General features: G+C 33.4%; 1 protein-coding gene and 1 long non-coding RNA gene across 7 annotated transcripts; both read left to right on the forward strand.

The window, feature by feature from the left end:
- Window positions 1-2,788: 2,788 nt before the first annotated feature.
- Window positions 2,789-5,753, forward strand: LOC108461637 (uncharacterized). Of its 6 annotated transcripts, none has more exons than XR_008277670.1 (5): window positions 2,789-3,140; window positions 4,023-4,175; window positions 4,268-4,430; window positions 5,058-5,164; window positions 5,277-5,753. It is a non-coding gene; the product is annotated as an uncharacterized LOC108461637 (long non-coding RNA). The 6 variants fall into 6 exon arrangements; XR_008277665.1 differs by having other exon boundaries at window positions 5,619-5,753; XR_008277668.1 differs by having other exon boundaries at window positions 5,065-5,164; window positions 5,619-5,753.
- Window positions 5,754-6,800: 1,047 nt separating this feature from the next.
- Window positions 6,801-17,556, forward strand: LOC108464031 (DExH-box ATP-dependent RNA helicase DExH10). The gene is made up of 16 exons (XM_017764095.2): window positions 6,801-8,075; window positions 9,453-9,767; window positions 9,895-9,999; window positions 10,089-10,157; window positions 10,596-10,763; window positions 10,841-10,912; window positions 10,989-11,105; window positions 12,214-12,423; window positions 12,508-12,666; window positions 13,663-13,752; window positions 13,920-14,012; window positions 14,393-14,546; window positions 15,453-15,601; window positions 15,688-15,783; window positions 16,060-16,152; window positions 17,142-17,556. Exons 1-16 carry the CDS (start codon window positions 7,104-7,106, stop codon window positions 17,250-17,252), a joined length of 2,973 nt encoding a protein of 990 aa, XP_017619584.1. The 5' UTR covers window positions 6,801-7,103; the 3' UTR covers window positions 17,253-17,556.
- The last annotated feature ends 1,007 nt before the right edge of the window (window positions 17,557-18,563 follow it).

Here is an 18,563-nt window from a genome sequence, read left to right on the forward strand (position 1 = left end):
ATTTCCCCAACTCTATTTTTGTTCCTTTTTTTTAGCCAAACCTAGATTTAAAGGTAAAATTTTTCAAAAAAAACCCTCAAAAATAAAAAATAACCTAAGAAACCCTTCGTTTCCACTCATATCGGTCTTGACCCTTCAACAGAATCCTAAAGGTACTTTGGTCTTCCCAAATAGAGCCAGAATCATATGAAAGGTAAAAGAAAAATCGATCTTTATGCTTTGCTATACATATGTTTTGAAAATAAAAGAACAATGCAAAAGAAACCTACTGTTTTTCGATCGATGGATGAAATGTTAGTAGATATTTCTCTCTGTTTTGCATCTTAAAATCTATCGTATTTTTTTTTTGTATTCCTCTCTCTTTTACTTGATAAACAATAACCTTTATAGCCGATTTTGTTACACTTTTTGCTACTGTTCATAAACTGTCTATTTCCTATTTTTGCGCTGTTGTTGCGTGTTCTTTTTGTTTTGCAAGTGGTGGTTCAGCAGAGAAGGAGGCGTGCTGGTTAGAAGACCCTAGATGAGGCGCACCTAGGGTTTTGGTGTTTTTTTTTTTTCTGTTAACTTTGGGCTAGGGTTAGATTAGGCTTGGGCTGTTTTGTTTGGGTTTGTTTTTGGGGTGGGTTTAATTCATTTGGGCTTTGTATTTTAGCCCGGGCCAAAATTGGGTTGTACAATATACATTTTCATCTTATTATATCCTAGGCAAAATTACCATTTTGCCCCTATCTTTTTCAAAAATTCTGATTTTGTCCCTAGGCTCGGAAAATGAAATTCATGCAATTTACACCCTATTCCAAGCCTAACTTAAAAATTTACAGCACATTTTTTCTATAAATTTCAGAATTTTTCATGGGTTTTTACCACTTTTTCATTTTAGTCCCTAAATCAAGTTTTCATCAAAAATTGCTTTGTAAAGTTGTTTATCTATGAATAACTTTTCATTTTGTACCATAAATTTCTAATTTTCAGCATATTCATCCATGACATAAATTTCATACTTTGATAAATTTTCAAATAAATCCCCTAAATAGAAAGATTAGGCTATCCCGATTCCAAAAATATAGAAATTACTAAAAACGTGACTTGATTTCATACTTTATTGGGCTTGAAAAGTTTTCTTCCTCTCTCCTAGGGTTTTCATAGAAAAATTTGGGAAGATGATATCAAATTAGATGATTTTTTTCTTTTTAATTAATTATCATCTAATAATTTTATGGATTTCCAATTTAGTCCCTACCCATTTCTAATTTTTCCATGGATGGGTCATTAAAATATCTACTAACTACTCTTAAATGGTCTAATTACCATATAAGGACCTTAAGTTTTGAATTCCATAACTATTTGATACCTATAGCTACTAGAAGCCAACTTTTGCATTTTATGCAATTTAGTCATTTCCTTAATTAAACACACAATCAGTAAAATTTTTGTACCAAAATTTTCATGTGACCCTCCTATCATTATGCCAACCATAAAATAAAATAAAATAAAATTTTATTTTTACTTGGATTTGTGGTCCCAAAACCATTATTTTGACCTCATCGAAAATGGGCTGTTACAGAAGCATTTAGCCTTTACTGTGTTGATGAAACTTATCTTTCACCGCCTACGACGGATTTTTTTCCCTCTAAATCATATGGTCTCATTCATGAAATGAATTGATAAATTTTCTTTTAAAAAATATATATATTTTTTTTTACTCTTGATGATTGAACTCTAATAAATGTAGCCGATTGAGTTTTAGCTCAATTGGTATCAACATTATTGTCAATGTAGAAGATATGGATTTAAGTGTGTCGAAGCGTATCTATCCTATTATTTAAGGGTTGGGGAAGGGTTATAGGTAGACTTGTCTAAGGGGAGTGGCATAAATCCTATTATTCAAATACTTGTCTAAGGGTTTTATGTATTTGAATTATGAATAAATAAATAAATTTAATTTCACATTTCAATTGAAGTTGTAGACGACATAATAATTCTTCAAGTATTTGAATTAATCGCTCACTTTGGTTATTTTACGGTATCACAGACTCGTTTAGATTATCTACTAAAGTAAATTATTTTTCTCTCAATGTAAATATTCTTACAGTGTCACTTATCATCAATTTGAATTTAAACAATCAATGATCTAATATTTGTTTGTCACAATTTCGCTATGTATCTAAAACATGAAAGACAGAAACACAAAAGAGATAATAGTGAAATGTGAAATTAAATTTATTTATTTATTCATAATTCAAATACATAAAAAACAACTACATGTTTACTAATATAGATACATTTCCCAACACTTGTAGCCTTAAACTTCTATTTTGTATATGGATAAGAACTCTTTAAATTTAGTTCTAATTGTAATTAGACACATTGAGGCTAAATTGACATATTTCTATAAAAATATTAATGTTATCATAAATTTGTTTTATATGTACATTGTAATTTCACGATAACACACTATAAACCTATTATATGGTTATTAAATTATTTCACATATATTGATAGTTGAAATCTTAAAGGGTTAATCGCCCAACCCATCAATTAGGTGTTACAGGATGTATTTGCTCTTGAATTTTTAATCATTTTTTAATTGAATTAATGGATTGATCGATTTGATCGCTTATACAATATAAAAATAATTAATTTTTATATAATAAAATTACTATTTTCATTTATAAGGTATTTGATTTTTAGTATTTTTAGGGTGTTTTAATACTTTATTTTATAATAAAAATACAAAATAGAAATATTGCGTCAAATTTTAATATAAAATAATAACAGCACGTTTGGTTGGCATGAATAGCCAAACTATTCCGGGATGATTAGGTGATAAGCAGCTATTCATTAGTTTGGTTCACCGAATCCTCCATTCGACAGGATTTCATTCATCTCCCATTCCGTCTTCTCCCGTAATAGCCATTCCCCACCTGATCTAAAGAATAGCAATACTGAGCCTCCATCAGATAAGAAAAAAAACATAACCTCACATTCTTGCCCTTTACCACTCTCCCTCAGCAAACTCCTCAAGCCACCACACCCCAACCGTGTCTCCTAGTTCTCGTTTAGTTATTCTCATCCCACGACCATCATCGACAGAGATCTCGACATTATAAAGCTTCCCCAAAGTTGAGACGAGTAAGGTTATTATTCCCCTCAATCTCACCTCAATTGTGAGAATTTCATCTCTTTACCTCTCTGCTTGTATTTCACTAGAAGGGAACTGTGAAAAAAATGAGTTTTTGAAAAAAAATTGGTCGATTGGTTGATCCGATTATTTTAGGGCAATTTAGGGTTAGAAAGCTAAGCTTGGTTTTTTCAAATTGTTGGGCATTTCTGTTTATTGTAAGGGATTTCAGGTTGTTTGTCTCAATAGTAAGGGATTTCAATTTTAGGTTGGAATTTGTTGTTTGTGGTAAATGGGTTGAAGGGGTTTTGGATTTTGAGCTTTGAATCAGTTACAGAGTTTTTGAGCAAGAAAAAGAAAAAAAAACAGAGGCGGGGGAGATGAGGAAATCATTTCACTAGTAAATTTGCCATTGCTTTGCTTCTTCTTTTTTTTTTTTCAATTTTGATTTTGAAATGTTGGGCTAGTTACAGTGTAAGCTGAACAAAGCAATTCAATTGAGAAAACCATTGAAGTTAAATTAAAGAGAAATTCGGCATATGTGCTAATACGCATTGTTTATTTTTGAATCTTAATGCTTAGAGAATCATAAGTTATTCGATGGGTTATTTGATTGCTTAGTGTTTCAACAATCTTGGCATCTGTACCAGCATTCATGATTTTCTCTTAGCAATGAAGACTCTGTATATTTATAATTAGTAGTGTGAACTGTATTGATTTCACCGATATTTGATTGCTTACAAAATTGATGGATGTTTATTTGAGTCTCTTTTGCATGTACTTATTTTTGATCATTTTCATTTAAGATTTGCCTCCCAAAAAAAAAAATTTAGAGATGTATTTCATGTCAATAAGCTTGGACAATATTTTTAACCGAAATTATGCATCTGTATGTCAGGCTCACATTCTCAAACTTGTGATACTTTGGAGGACAACAGTGGTGGTCAATCATGTATGCTCAGCCCATCAGAAGACAATATCATGGACACTGTGGGAGTCATTTGTTTTAACACTGAAGGAAATATAGCATCAAGAGCCTCCAGCGGTGAAGGTGATAATTACTGGATGAAACTGTATTTCTTAGTTCATTCCTCTTTGAGGCTATATAATTTATGAGACACTTTTTTCCCACAATTGTGACAGGTCTCCGGTCGTGTGAGATTAGCAACAATGTACGGTGCAGGCTGTTAGGCCTCCTCATGAGGACCTTTTGGGGCTCCTTTCATAATTGGTTGTTGTGTTAGCAGTGCTGGAGAACACTAATGAAAGGATTTGCAGCTCGGGAGTGTTGTGTCTCATCGTCACTGTAAGATTCTTTTGGATTTATATGCCTAACAGGAATTTGTTCCCTTTACATGAAGAAATTTTCAGTTATCCTAAATGGACCTTGTTGAGTTAGGTTGTCTCTGCTTTTATCTCTTTCTATTAATACAAAAGTAGTATAGTAGGATACGATCTTTTAAAACATTAATTGTCTACTTGATTCCGAGCATGGGTGTTGAAATCGGTAACGGTCTATGTTTGGTGAGAACTAGAAGTGATAAATCATATAATAGAAGTTGAATTTATTCGATCTTAAATTATTTGCTTAAATTCGAAGATTTATCATCTTTGATCCCATTTAGAATATTTAAGGTAAGCTAAAAAGAGAAATGAATGACACAAGTAAATAATTTTGGCTCATTTGAAACATACATTAGATTCATTGCAATTTGCATGAAAGTTTACAGGCAGGTCCTGCCTCTGCTTGCATGAAAGTTCTTTGCTCCGTTGCTCAAGATAGTAATCAAGCTGATACTGATAAAAGTGCTGGGATTTTAATCGTGCAAGCGGATGCTCCTATCAGGGCGAGTTCTCAATTAAACAACAATATATCTTTAAAAAAAAAATACATTTATCGGATTAGTTTTTATATGTGAATTTATTGGTTTAGGTTCCAGGAAATCCTCCAAAACTGAAAGCTATATAGAAATTGCAGCTGCGTACTCATCCTTGTCTTTTGGGATAGGATATTTTAGAAGTGGCATGGAACGGCCTAAGGTATGATACTTGCAATTAAAACATGTTTTTGGAGTAAATGGTATATTCATTGATGTAGCAAATTATAAGGTGTGGTTAAGATACTGCATTATTTATGTATGGTTATGAACAGAGATTTAAATAGCGGTTTGATATCGCTATAGCGGTCGTTATATAGCGGTAGCAGCATCGTCCGAAACCGCTACCGCGATTAACAGCTATTATGTTTTAAAATAAGTTGTGTGAATTTTAAAAAAAATTCACGACCGCGATACCCGCAGTGACCGCAATAGCATTCGTTATCTCCGCAACCGCGATAAACGCAACGCGACCGAAAATGCAGCTGCGACCGCAATTTAAATCCCTGGTTATGAAGTTCCATTTATTTCTGGCAATGCTTTGACAGCCATTAGAGATGAAAAGAATTATGTACTCTCCATCTGTTGTTTATGCTTGTTTTTTTTTCTTGATTTAGGTTTCTATTCTTAGAAAAAGTAAACAGCAGAATAGAAGTGGAATCGATCATTTTGAAGCTCAAGTTGATGTTTCTACATGACTGATTTTTGTTTAACCTATTTTTTCAAGGATAAATTACCATATCAAATCAAAACTCTCCAATTTACTTAGTTTCTTTGGGAGTGTATGTAGTACTATAAAAGAAAGTAACCTGTCCCCCTTCGAGATTGCCATTTAATGGTTAATATCGATGAATAAAAGTTAAAGTGATCAAATTGATATGATCTTAACCTCACCAGTTCAATGGTATTACTATTAAGCCAAAGTCTATAATATTTGTTTTTATTACAGCAAAAGAAACAAGCAACCTTTTTAATAGAAAACATATGATAATTACCTCAACACAAAAACATCTCATCCCTACAGGCTTCCCCAATCTGAATGATTCCTCCAAAAGGATAGTTAGCTCAACCAATACATAGCTTTCATCATCATTATTGAAGGTGAAATTAAATGCATTGCCTTTAATGCTTATGCCTTATTCCAATGTTATGAATGGTGTTGATTAGTCACCATTCAAGTTATGTGAATTAGAAGGTTTAACTCAGGATGAGCCTATCGCGCATTGAGCAAAATTTTAGATCATTACTTCTAATATTTTATTTTTTATTATAGAATAATTAAATTATTTATTTTATTAATGATATTTTAGCACATTAAATATGTATTGCGTTTAAAAATAATAAAGTATATTATATATTATTTTATAGTATTATATGTTATGATTTTTAATTCATATAATAATAATTATATTAAAATGTTATTAAATTATATTTTTAGTAACTTATATTTAATAATAATTATGTTAAAATATGGTTAAATTATTTATTATTTTTAATAAAATGTTTTTACAATAATTTTATTAAAATTTAATAACAATAACAATAATCATCTACCTATAAAAATTTTGCTAAAGGTATTTTGGTCATTTAAGTCTTTTTCCTTATTCTATCACATATATTCCATTCAACCAAACATAAGAATTGTATTACAGCTCTATTCCATTCCATTCAACTAAACAATTAAATCACTTATTACAACTCTATTCCATTATAGCTCTATTCAATTATTTTGAACCAAACCTACCCTAACTATTTGAATAATAATTATATTTTATGTCAATTAATTTTTTTTTAATCATAATGTTTCATGCGAAAAAATTATATATGAAAATGGTTTTGTTTTCAAATTTCCTTCGAAATTTTAATTCCCTACCCACACTCAAATTCTCTTCCTGTTATACCCGCCGCCAAACAAGCCTCGTCTTTCTCCCTGACCCAAGCCCTCTCTCGCCTTCAAGTTTCCGACAGACAGGAAATTAATTAAGGTAATTTGAAACCCTAAACTTAACTTGAACATTATTGTATACTTTTAGCCGCGAAATAGCGGCCACCACACCACTACGCCACCGCTATTTGAGTCCCTGGTTCAGCAAACCCTTAGAATGGAAGAAGAATCAGCTGCACCAGGGAAGCGAAAGTCACCTGAAAAGTCAGATGTCACGGAGACCCCTAAGCAAGAATCTGCCCCTAAAAGGAGAACACTAGCACGGACATGTGTGCATGAGGTCGCAGTTCCAAGCGGGTACGTTTCAACTAAAGACGAATCCATTCATGGCACACTCTCGAATCCGGCCTACAATGGGGAAATGGCTAAAACTTATCAGTTTGAGCTTGATCCTTTTCAGCAAGTTTCTGTAGCGTGCTTAGAAAGGAACGAGTCAGTTTTGGTTTCAGCACATACGTCTGCAGGTAAAACTGCGGTTGCTGAGTATGCGATTGCTATGGCCTTTAGAGATAAGCAAAGGGTCATATATACTTCACCGTTGAAAGCTTTGAGTAACCAGAAGTACAGGGAGCTGCATCAAGAGTTCAACGATGTGGGGCTGATGACTGGTGATGTTACCTTGTCTCCTAATGCCAGTTGTCTCGTCATGACGACAGAAATTCTTAGAGGGATGCTTTACAGGGGCTCAGAGGTTTTGAAGGAGGTTGCATGGGTTATTTTTGATGAAATTCATTATATGAAAGATAGGGAAAGAGGAGTTGTTTGGGAAGAGAGTATAATATTTTTGCCACCAGCAATAAAAATGGTTTTCCTTTCAGCAACCATGTCCAATGCCACTGAATTTGCAGAGTGGATTTGTCATTTACACAAACAGCCTTGCCATGTGGTGTACACGGATTTCCGGCCAACTCCTTTGCAGCATTATGTTTTCCCCATGGGTGGGAGTGGATTGTACCTTGTGGTTGATGAGAATGAGCAATTTAGGGAGGACAATTTTATGAAGCTCCAGGACTTATTTGTAAAGCAGAGACCGGGTGATTGGAGCAAGAATAAAGAAGGGAAGAGTGGTGGGAGAGCTGCCAAAGGTGGGGGTGGTTCAGGGGGTTCTGACATATACAAAATCGTGAAGGTGTTGCTTCTACTTCATAATGCTGCTCTTGATTGCTTTATTAAGCTGCTTATTATTATTGTTCTAAATATGCTTTCTGTGTTTGCTCTTCTTTATCATGCATCCCTAGATGTCTAATCCTTTGAGTCACTTTTTCTAGTAGGGAGGAATATCTGAAAGCTTTTATCTCTAAGAAGTTTATATTAATAACACAATCAGGTCAAGAGTTGTATGTAGTTCAAATGGAGGAGGAATTTTTGTTATGGGCAGAACCTGCATGGTTAGAATCTTCTGAATTGGCATGCAACTTTTTCTTTTCTCGATTATTTAAATTTGACATAGTCAACTATTTCTCTTCCTTCTGAAGCATAACTTCCAATTACGAAGGGATTCTTTCTTTTGTTAAAATTTTATATGATGTTCCCATTTGAATGCCCAAAATGTTTTAGTGGGAAGGCTTCTTGTGTTGATGTAATTTTATCTTAGCAGGTGGTAATGCACTATAGGGAGCTGGTCTTGTTGTCTTCATGTAATTTCTTACAAAACATAGCATTTTGAATCGGATCAGTTTCAGGGTAGAGCATACGTTTATTTGTGGTGCTCATTAGTTTCTCATTAATTTGCTTATGGATGTTGACCTTGTCTTTCTTGGTGTATGCTCCATTTATTTGGTGCAAAGATGTAACCTGTCAGATGATTTCAATAACTAATTTATGATAAGGAGGAAAAAAAACGATGATAGCATAAGTTTTAGCCAAGGAAAAAATGGTTTCCATAGTCTCCAATTTGTATCCTTCAAGTATTAGTGGATAGAGAATGGGAGGATAACGGAAAAAGTAAAGAGAATGTTTGGTTTCCAAGACTGCTTATAGGTTGAACATTTTGGATTAAATATATCACCTTTTTTTTTTTATCTATGTTACTAATCATTGAGGATCTTTATGGTGGAAGCTGTGGGACATTTTTCAAATAGAAGAATGCCTTGCCATATTCTGAACTGTAGGGAAGACCATGTTATGGGGGTAATAATGTGCTGAGAAATGTCAAAAAGAACTCAGCAGTGCAAATCTCTTGATGGCATTCTTAAATCTTTGATTTTGATGATCCTGCTGCTAATATGCAATTAATTTTATTTGTAGCGAAGTCTGATATTTCAATATTTACCTTGCATGCTTTGGATTGTGGTCTTTCCTATTCATTCTTTCATTTGATCTTAGTAAAAAAGAAATAGAGTTGGTAACAGGAGTGGTAGACAGTTTATCCAGTGTGTCCGAGCAGAGATAATGTTAAATGATTAGACCTGGTTAATAAACTTTTGGTCATCTATACCAGCTACTGCTGTTATAATATTTTGTACATTATTACTTAATAGTTGCTTGTACTGTTTTGGAATTTCAGATGATTATGGAACGGAAATTTCACCCAGTCATTGTTTTTAGCTTCAGTAGAAGAGAGTGCGAATATCATGCAATGTCTATGTCTAAGCTTGACTTTAATACGAAAGAGGAGAAGGATGATGTAGAACAAGTTTTTCGCAATGCAGTACTGTGCTTGAATGAAGAAGATAGATGTTTGCCTGCCATTGAATTAATGTTACCACTGCTTATGAGAGGCATTGCTGTACACCATTCTGGTCTTCTTCCTGTTATCAAAGAACTGGTGGAGCTTCTTTTCCAGGAAGGCCTTATAAAGGCACTTTTTGCCACAGAAACTGTAAGATCATCACAAGGAACCCAACCAACCTTCTTTCATGATATGCGCTTTATTTTACTGTTCATGTTTATTTATAGCTCTAATATTAATGTTGAGTAACTTCCATGATAAAATTTGTTTATTACAGTTTGCAATGGGTTTAAATATGCCAGCAAAAACTGTTGTATTCACTTCTGTTAAGAAGTGGGATGGTGATAGCCATCGGTATATAGGATCTGGTGAGTATATCCAGGTGAGTGAATATTCTGTTACCTTACTGTTAATCAATTGAGACAATTTCCAAAACATTGATGGTCATCTGCTTTGTTCTAAACTCTGTAGATGAGTGGAAGGGCAGGGCGCCGTGGCAAAGATGAACGTGGTATTTGTATTATTATGGTTGATGAGCAGGTAATTTTATCAATTGTCTTTATGTGCATTTGAAGTCCGCAACTATTCATCATTGTTTCACCAATTTTAGCAAGCCTTCCAATAAATTACTATTTAGTTTTGGTCTTAATGGGTTTCATGTTGTATATTGCCTTTTTCACTGTAAATTCATATTTGTTGAAGTAATTTAATTTTGGATTAGAATCTTGGCTAGCAGTGTGTTTTTAAAGAAGCCAACAAGTTTATGTACTGCCTTTTTCACTGTAAATTTATATTTATTGAGGTGCCTTCTTTTTGAGAAGAACCTTCCAGGATTTCATGTTGTGTACTGCCTTTTTCATTGTACATTTATAATTAGAGTACTTCCTTTCTGGAGTAGAACCTTGGCTAGCATATATTGGATATTCTTGCTGTATGTTTTTAAAGAAGCGTACAAATTTACATTTCCTCTTCTTACAGATGGAGATGAATACACTCAAGGACATGGTTTTGGGTAAACCGGCTCCTTTAGTCAGTACTTTCAGACTCAGCTACTATTCAATTTTGAATTTAATGAGCCGTGCGGAAGGGCAGATGACTGCTGAGCATGTGATAAGGAATTCGTTCCACCAGTTTCAGTACGAGAAGGTCTCTGCTGAGTTTTTGTCCTCTTTTGCACAAGCATAGGGTGCACGGAATAACGTGTGGACATTTGTCTGTTTCAGGCCTTACCTGATATAGGGAAGAAAGTTTCAAAGCTGGAGCAGGAAGCTGCCTTGCTAGATGCTTCTGGAGAGGTAATCAATCACCTTCCTTTTGTAATGTGTTTTGACAATTTTTTGAGTCAATATAAAGATTTATGTATATCTGCAGGCTGAGGTAGCTGAATATCATAAACTAAAACTTGAATTAGCCCAGTTAGAGAAGAAGTTGATGTCAGAAATCACTAGGCCTGAAAGAGTACTTTATTATCTCGATCCTGGACGGCTGGTATGTGCTCATTGTAGTCCTCATGTACTTGGTGTTGATTATTATCATTGTTTGCTCATTAGTTTTTGAATATGTTGTACAACAGATGAGTTTATGTATTATTTTATTATTTGTAAGTTCCTTAAAGTATACTTTTCTGCTATAAGTATCCATACGAAAACTCTCCATTTAGCAAACATTTCAGTCAAACTTTTTATTTTTCATTTGAAATGGATTCCTATGTATTTAAGATCATCATGCAACTCCTGTTAGAAATGGGTTAAGTTGAAAACTTGTACCATTTGTTTGTCCATCCCATTTAGGTATGGCTGCAAAGCAAAAGCAGCTTGTCCTTATTATTTCCATTGGTCCATGCACATATTCATTTCTGATCTTTTGTCTGATTTCTTATACAGCAAATATACCAAGTTGTTGTTACATAAAAAATTCAAAATGAATTTTATTTAAATGCCATCCATGAATTAGGCTGCTTATGTTAAAGATGAATTTGAGACACTGGATTTGGAGTTAATTTGCTATATAAAATGCGAGAATGAATTTCCTACAGTATGCACAATTTAGTTAAGATTAAAGTCCTATATATTTTAAAGTCATAAAAAGATGCATTGTAAATTCACAAATACCTATAGGCATTTCAAATTCTTCTATAAATGGGGATCAACAAATCCATGAATTTGAAATAATCATGAAGGTTATATTTGCACATGCTTTAGCACACAATTTATTCTAATTTCAAAATCCACATCCCTTCATTTAAATCTTATTTACCACACACAAATAGGTTTTTTACATGTCGCAGAGTTCTTTGGATAGAAATTGTATTTCAGTAACTAGATAAATAGCTGTGTGCTTTCTGGATGATTGTTTTATTCCAAATAGTGTGTGCATATACACACACATATACGTCTTGCTTGCCACTTGAGTTTTTCCTGTCTCAGTGTTGTCTAGGTTGTATAAATACTAGAATTCATGCTTAAATATCATAACTTGAATAATTTGTCCTACTATTAAGTGTTGGATGCATGTTGCACATAACTTGGAGATATACTGTTGGGTTTGTACTTATTAGTAGATTTTGACACTTGGATTCAAACATTGCTTATTACAGATCAAAGTAAGAGAAGGCAGTACAGACTGGGGCTGGGGAGTTGTAGTTAATGTTGTTAAAAGGACCCCTGCAGGATTAGGTGCATTGCCTGCACGTGGTGGTGGTTATATTGTGGATACATTACTTCATTGTTCGCCTGGTTCTAGTGAGAATGGTGTACGACCAAAACCATGCCCTCCCTGTCCGGGGGAGAAGGGTGAAATGCATGTGGTAAGTTGACACTGCAAAGTTTCAAAAACTAAACTTCAGCATGGTCCTTTGAAGTATCTAATCTTCAATTTTCACATGCTTTAGGTTCCTGTCCAGTTGCCTCTTATTTCTGCTCTGAGTAAAATTAAAGTGTCCATACCTGCTGATCTTCGGCCACCTGAAGCCAGGCAGAGTTTATTACTTGCAGTGCAGGAGCTAGGGACTCGATTTCCACAAGGCCTTCCAAAACTTAATCCTGTTACGGTAACTATTCATAATATCCAGATATAGTTAGATATTTTTCATAGTGAAACCTGGAGAGAATGCTGAAAACTTTTTCCTTTTGGTTCATATGTTAATTGGTATTGATAGCTGGACATTGGAACTCGTGCTCCTTTTTTGTTTCATGGTCTCGTCTTCCACTCAGTCAATCAGAAATTATCCAAGAACTCTAGATAATTAAAATCTTAATTAAAGATCAACTCTATGAAGTCTAGCAATAGGAAGAGATTAAATAAGTATTAACCTACCTTTGGAGGATCATGTTTGCACTTAAGATTCAGGAACGAGACAACTAGCTAAGAACACAGTGAAACTGAAGCCCTAATAATTTATTTAAACTCAAAATAAGATCTAGTTGCCTGTGACTAAGGTCCAGTTTGGCATTGTGATTGAAAGCAATTGCAGCTGCAGGCTCTTTGCTGCTTTTTTGATTTAGAACAAATTTACTTCAATTGTGATTTTTATGGAAATATTGTTTCTAGTTTTGTGTTATGTTAGCAGATTTGGTAATTAAGACGAAATGCAATTCGTTTGGAACGCCAGGTGAGCCCTAAGACTGATTCCATCTAAAAAAGAAAATTTCCAAAATTCCCCTTGGGGCACACGGATCAGGGAAAGCTACAACACCACTTGTACATGACAAATAGGCTTAGCACATATTCATGAAATAGAGTACGAAATATCTAGTTCAAATTATTACAAATATGAAAATAACAAAGCATCTCCTTCCATGGTTGCATTATCTGTGGTAGTGCTGTCCCTTAACAAGCATTTCTACTGTGTTTTGTATCCACTTTACATTTTCACTCTTTGTTGTATTTTTATTGCTTAAAATTATGCTCTTTATTCTGTTTTCCTATGAACATATTGAGTAGTAGAAGCACATATAAACAGCATGCTTTAAATTCTAAATTAAGTTGTGGTGAGAGAACCTTGGGTACGAATAAGAAGTTATTGTTGATTTATATTGATTTGCAGGACATGAAAATTGAAGATCAAGAAATTGTTGAGTTAGTGAAACAAATTGAGGAACATGAAAAGAAGTTGTTTGCTCATCCACTCCACAAGGTTTTCCATATTACTTCAAATTTGGCTTTCCGTTCTGTTGTTTTTGTTAGAGAATGCACTAGCATTATACTTACACTACTTTGTGCATTGTAATCTCAAGATACTAACATGTAGTTGTTGGAAGCAATCTATTAAGCATTATACTTACACTACTTTGTGCGTTGTAGTCTCAAGATGAGCATCAAATTAGATCTTTTCAGAGGAAGGCAGAGGTGAATCATGAGATTCAACAGCTCAAGTCAAAAATGCGTGATTCCCAGGTACTGCATTTCACTTATGTAAGTGGATGTGACATGACCTTGAAAATTGGATGATGCTCGTATTAGATTTGGCTTCAAGCAGAAATGGAAAAACCTAAACTCCGTCCAACTTATCGAACTTTTTTCAATTTGTTTCAACGCTTTGCTAAATTGATAAATCTTAGTAGATATAAGATTTAATCAAAATGATCTGTTCACATGTAAGAATCAATAATGAGTAAATGGTTAATTGATAAACTTGAAAACTTTAATTGCAAATAAGAAGAAATGAAAAGTATTAGTTAATTAATGGGAGTATAATAATTAAATCAAGAAATAATCTGTTAGCAAATATTAATTAATGAAAGTATAATAATTAAAGTTTCCTTTTCCTCTCGCAGCTTCAAAAATTCCGTGATGAGCTTAAGAACCGTTCAAGGGTCCTGAAGAAGTTAGGCCATATTGATGCTGATGGTGTTGTTCAGTTGAAGGGACGGGCAGCCTGCTTGATAGACACTGGAGATGAACTGCTTGTGACAGAACTGATGTTTAATGGTGAGTTTGAACTGCTGTTGTGTTATCCAATTTGTTGTACATATGACCTTGTCCTATCAATAGGTATTTAATATTTTCCTTTCCAGGCTGGAGTGGTTCATCTAGTGATGCTAGAATTTTATACATGTTAGTATTAAAAGGATTCTTATAATGGCTTAGTATCATCATATTCTTTTTACAACAGAATACAAGTTAAATTATTATAATTCTGTTAGTAATACAAAAAAAAAAAAGGTCTAGATTAGAGTTTATTTAGAAACAAAAGTTAATGAAATCCATTCATTTATCTTATCTATGTTAACTCCAGCAGCTAATGTTGTTTATCTTTCCCTTTTGGATTGTGCCTAGTTTTTTTTGAGCAATTGATTGCTGATTTACAACATGATGATTCTTGGACAGTTGGACGTTGTCTATATTTCAAATCAGTTAACAGAATAGGATGGGGGGAATATTTTTATTTGCGGAAATATCTATGGATATTCACCTTAGCTAATTAAAATGGAAAAAGTAAGAAAGAACCTCAACTCAAAAGAGTGAATAAAAAATCTCCACTACTGAGGAAATTACTTAAATATGACAAAATTTGATATTAAGCATATTGAGTGCTGTTTTCTGATATGTACTGGTAAGCCCCAAAAACTGTAACCTATATAAATTTATGATCTTTTTCATATTATAGGAGGTTAAATAACACTTGCACTACACCCGTTTCTTTGTTGAATCATCAATTATTCAAATTAACTTATAGATCAGTAAGGAGATTTTGAAGTTTAAAAACAGTATGATTTCATGGCTTGTCATTTTGCTGCGTGCAAAAGTTCAACCTTAGAGCTGATTTGGTGAATCTTTGCACTTGGTACTTTGAGTTTTCTATTGTGTTCATAGGTCTAACAAATTTTTTGTCAGGTACATTCAATGATCTTGATCATCACCAAGTAGCAGCCCTTGCAAGTTGTTTCATTCCAGTAGATAAATCAAGTGAACAAATACAGTTGAGGACAGAGATTGCCAAACCATTACAGCAACTCCAAGAAAGTGCAAGAAAAATAGCAGAGGTTCTTCATCTGTCAATTTCTCTTGTTCATATAGTTATTCTCTTACCACAAATAAAATAATTAGAAGCATCTCTTACTGGTTGCAGATACAACATGAATGCAAATTGGATGTAAACATCGACGAATATGTAGAATCAACTGTGAGACCATTTTTGATGGATGTGATTTATTGTTGGTCGAAGGTTAGTGCTTCTGCTTGGAAAAGATCGCTGTCCGTTCAATATTTGCATCTGGCTCCAGTTTAAATTTATACTATTTGGAAATCAATTTCCACTATTATTTATCTGATTGCAAATGAACTCTTTCTCTAATGTATTTTTATCAAATTTTTTGTTCTGTCATCAGTAAGTTTTATTCAGATGTCTAGGTGCCTGTTCTGGTTGGGCATGTTGTTTTCTTTTTGAATTTCTTTATTAATTGATTTTTAGTTTTACTCATGTTTTGATTGTTTTCCTCAGGGTGCAACTTTTGCAGAGGTAATACAGATGACCGATATATTTGAGGGTAGCATTATTAGGAGTGCTAGAAGGCTTGATGAGTTTCTGAACCAGGTAAGTTGATCACAGAAATCTACTATTTTGCTCCTCCTCCTTCCCATATTTTTGTGATACGGATGCTTTTCTGCTTTCATTTTCCATTTTTGGCTATTAGGACTGTTTCCCAACATTCAGCTGATATGGCTATAGGTCTAGCAATTTTGTCATGATTGGTAGGAGAGGGTTTGTATAATTGTGTTAATACTATAATCTTGTCGGCCCATTTTGACTCAAAATTGTCTTAGAGAAGTCAACCTGTGCAACCCTTTTATGATCTGCTTAACCTTTTCTACCAGTTATGCTATAATAGTGTCAACCAATATAAATTGGAAATGTAGGTAATATAATGGTAATCAAAAGAAGAAAACCCTGAAGTTGATTCTTTGACGTTCTCGTATTTGAAAACTCATCAACTAAGCTGCCAAGTTGCTGTTTCTTTCAATCTTCCCTCACCTCACCTGCAACCCATCTTATCTCCACCTTCTTTCTCTCCATCCACCAATCTTTCCACCTTGATTTACTTATCTCGTCCCTTGCTGCATATTCCACCAAACATTTCCTTGTCTTCAATAGTAATTTTGTTGCCATTCATTTTTATTTGCATGAATTTTGACTTTGAATTATCTGGAGTCAAGATTGCAAGTTTAAAAGGGAGGGGTTATAACTGACAAGCCCCTTATTGTTTAAGCATCTTCTATTGAGCCATGTCTTCTAACTTTTAATAAATTTATTAATTGTATTGTGAACCTGCTTCAAAAAACATGTTTCATGCCCAGGGCTCTGATACAATCGTGTTTGTGTTTGTGTCAAACCATATGTCGGTTTGTTACGTCACTGTCTCTAGGATACAATTATAACTTACCATGAGAATGTTTATCTCTTGCTTGAATGTTAATATAGGAATATCTCTGGTGGATGGTCATGTCAATATGGCTTTCCTCTGCTTCTTTGATTTATTCTAATTTGAAAGGAAATGTGTTAAAAGTTGTATTTATTGCACCCAGCTCCGCGCTGCCGCACAAGCTGTTGGAGAAGTCAATTTGGAGAGTAAGTTCGCTGCAGCAAGTGAAAGCCTACGTCGAGGTATCATGTTCGCCAACTCCCTTTATCTGTAAGATGTGTTTTTGCCATGGATATAGACGTAAAAGCTGTGTGATCTAATGGTACATTGACACCCATAGATTTCTCCCCTTCATCTTCTCAAATGTAACCCTGTCTTCCTAATTCTATCCCTTCTTTTAGTTTATTATGCTCAGGAACTGCAGCTCTAAATTTTGTTTATTATCATCAGCTTTGTCATAACTCCATGCTGTACGTATTATGTTTTTGAAAACATAACTGAAACTGAATGGAAAAGATAATTGAACCAAACCGAATGACTGGTTTAGATTGGTTTGGTTCTTTAATTTCTTTTAAAAATATATATTTTATCAAGTATTTTAAGGATTATTTTTACTAGCAATAACCGAATTATGCGATGCAAAAGAAAAGTGAGTGGAGAGATGGGAGGGAGGAGTAGAAAAGTAAAAAATAAAAGAATTGTGTACTTGATTTAGAAGAAACGTGAGGAGAAAAAAATGGGAACCAATCATTTTTCATTATGATGTATAAAAATTATTTCTTTCAAATGAGAGAATAGAAAATGAGAAAAATGTATAAGTTGGTTCAAAATTATAATTTTTGTTTTTTTTTTAATTTTTAGTAATAGATGAAAATAAAAAGTAATATTTTTTCCTTTTTTCTACTTCCATCATTTTTTCTATTCTATTTTTTAAGAAAAAAACACTTCTAGCATCAACCGAAATATGCGATGCAAAAGAATACTGTTGGGTGGCATGGTTCTATTTTCATGGATTATAGGAGAATCATCTATTTTCATTAAGATCTAATTTATATTTGGCTATTTGATCATTTAATATTTGACAAGTTAAAGAGATTAAAAGGATGGAAGAAAATATATAATACCATAAAGTTAAAGGTATAACATATATAATTTGGGTTTGAGTTTTAAGGATTTAAATTTTGGGCTCAAGTTTTAACAAATATGAATTTTTAATTTTATCTTTTCGATCTTGAATTATTTTAAGTTTGGATTTTGTTCATTTCATTTTTTTTTTTATCTTCAAATCAGATTGAGTTCAAAAAAATATAATTCAGATTTAGTTTGAGCTCCACCTTATCTAAGGAGGGAGCAGAAATGTAAAAAGTAAAAAGTGAAGACAAAAAATGGGGGTAATCATTTTTCTTGTTGAATGTATAAAAATTATTTCTTTTAAATTGAAAAAATAAAAAAAAGTACATTTTTTTCATTTCTTCATTTTTTTTCTACTTCCTTTAGTTTTTTGCCTTTCGAATTTGTTGTTTTTTAATTTCTTTTTTTCTCAACTAGACACACCTCTAGTAAATACTAGGAGTAAGTGTCCATT

This window comes from Gossypium arboreum, chromosome 13 (genome assembly GCF_025698485.1).
Source record: "Gossypium arboreum isolate Shixiya-1 chromosome 13, ASM2569848v2, whole genome shotgun sequence".
In the NCBI taxonomy this organism is placed as follows: Eukaryota; Viridiplantae; Streptophyta; class Magnoliopsida; order Malvales; family Malvaceae; genus Gossypium; species Gossypium arboreum.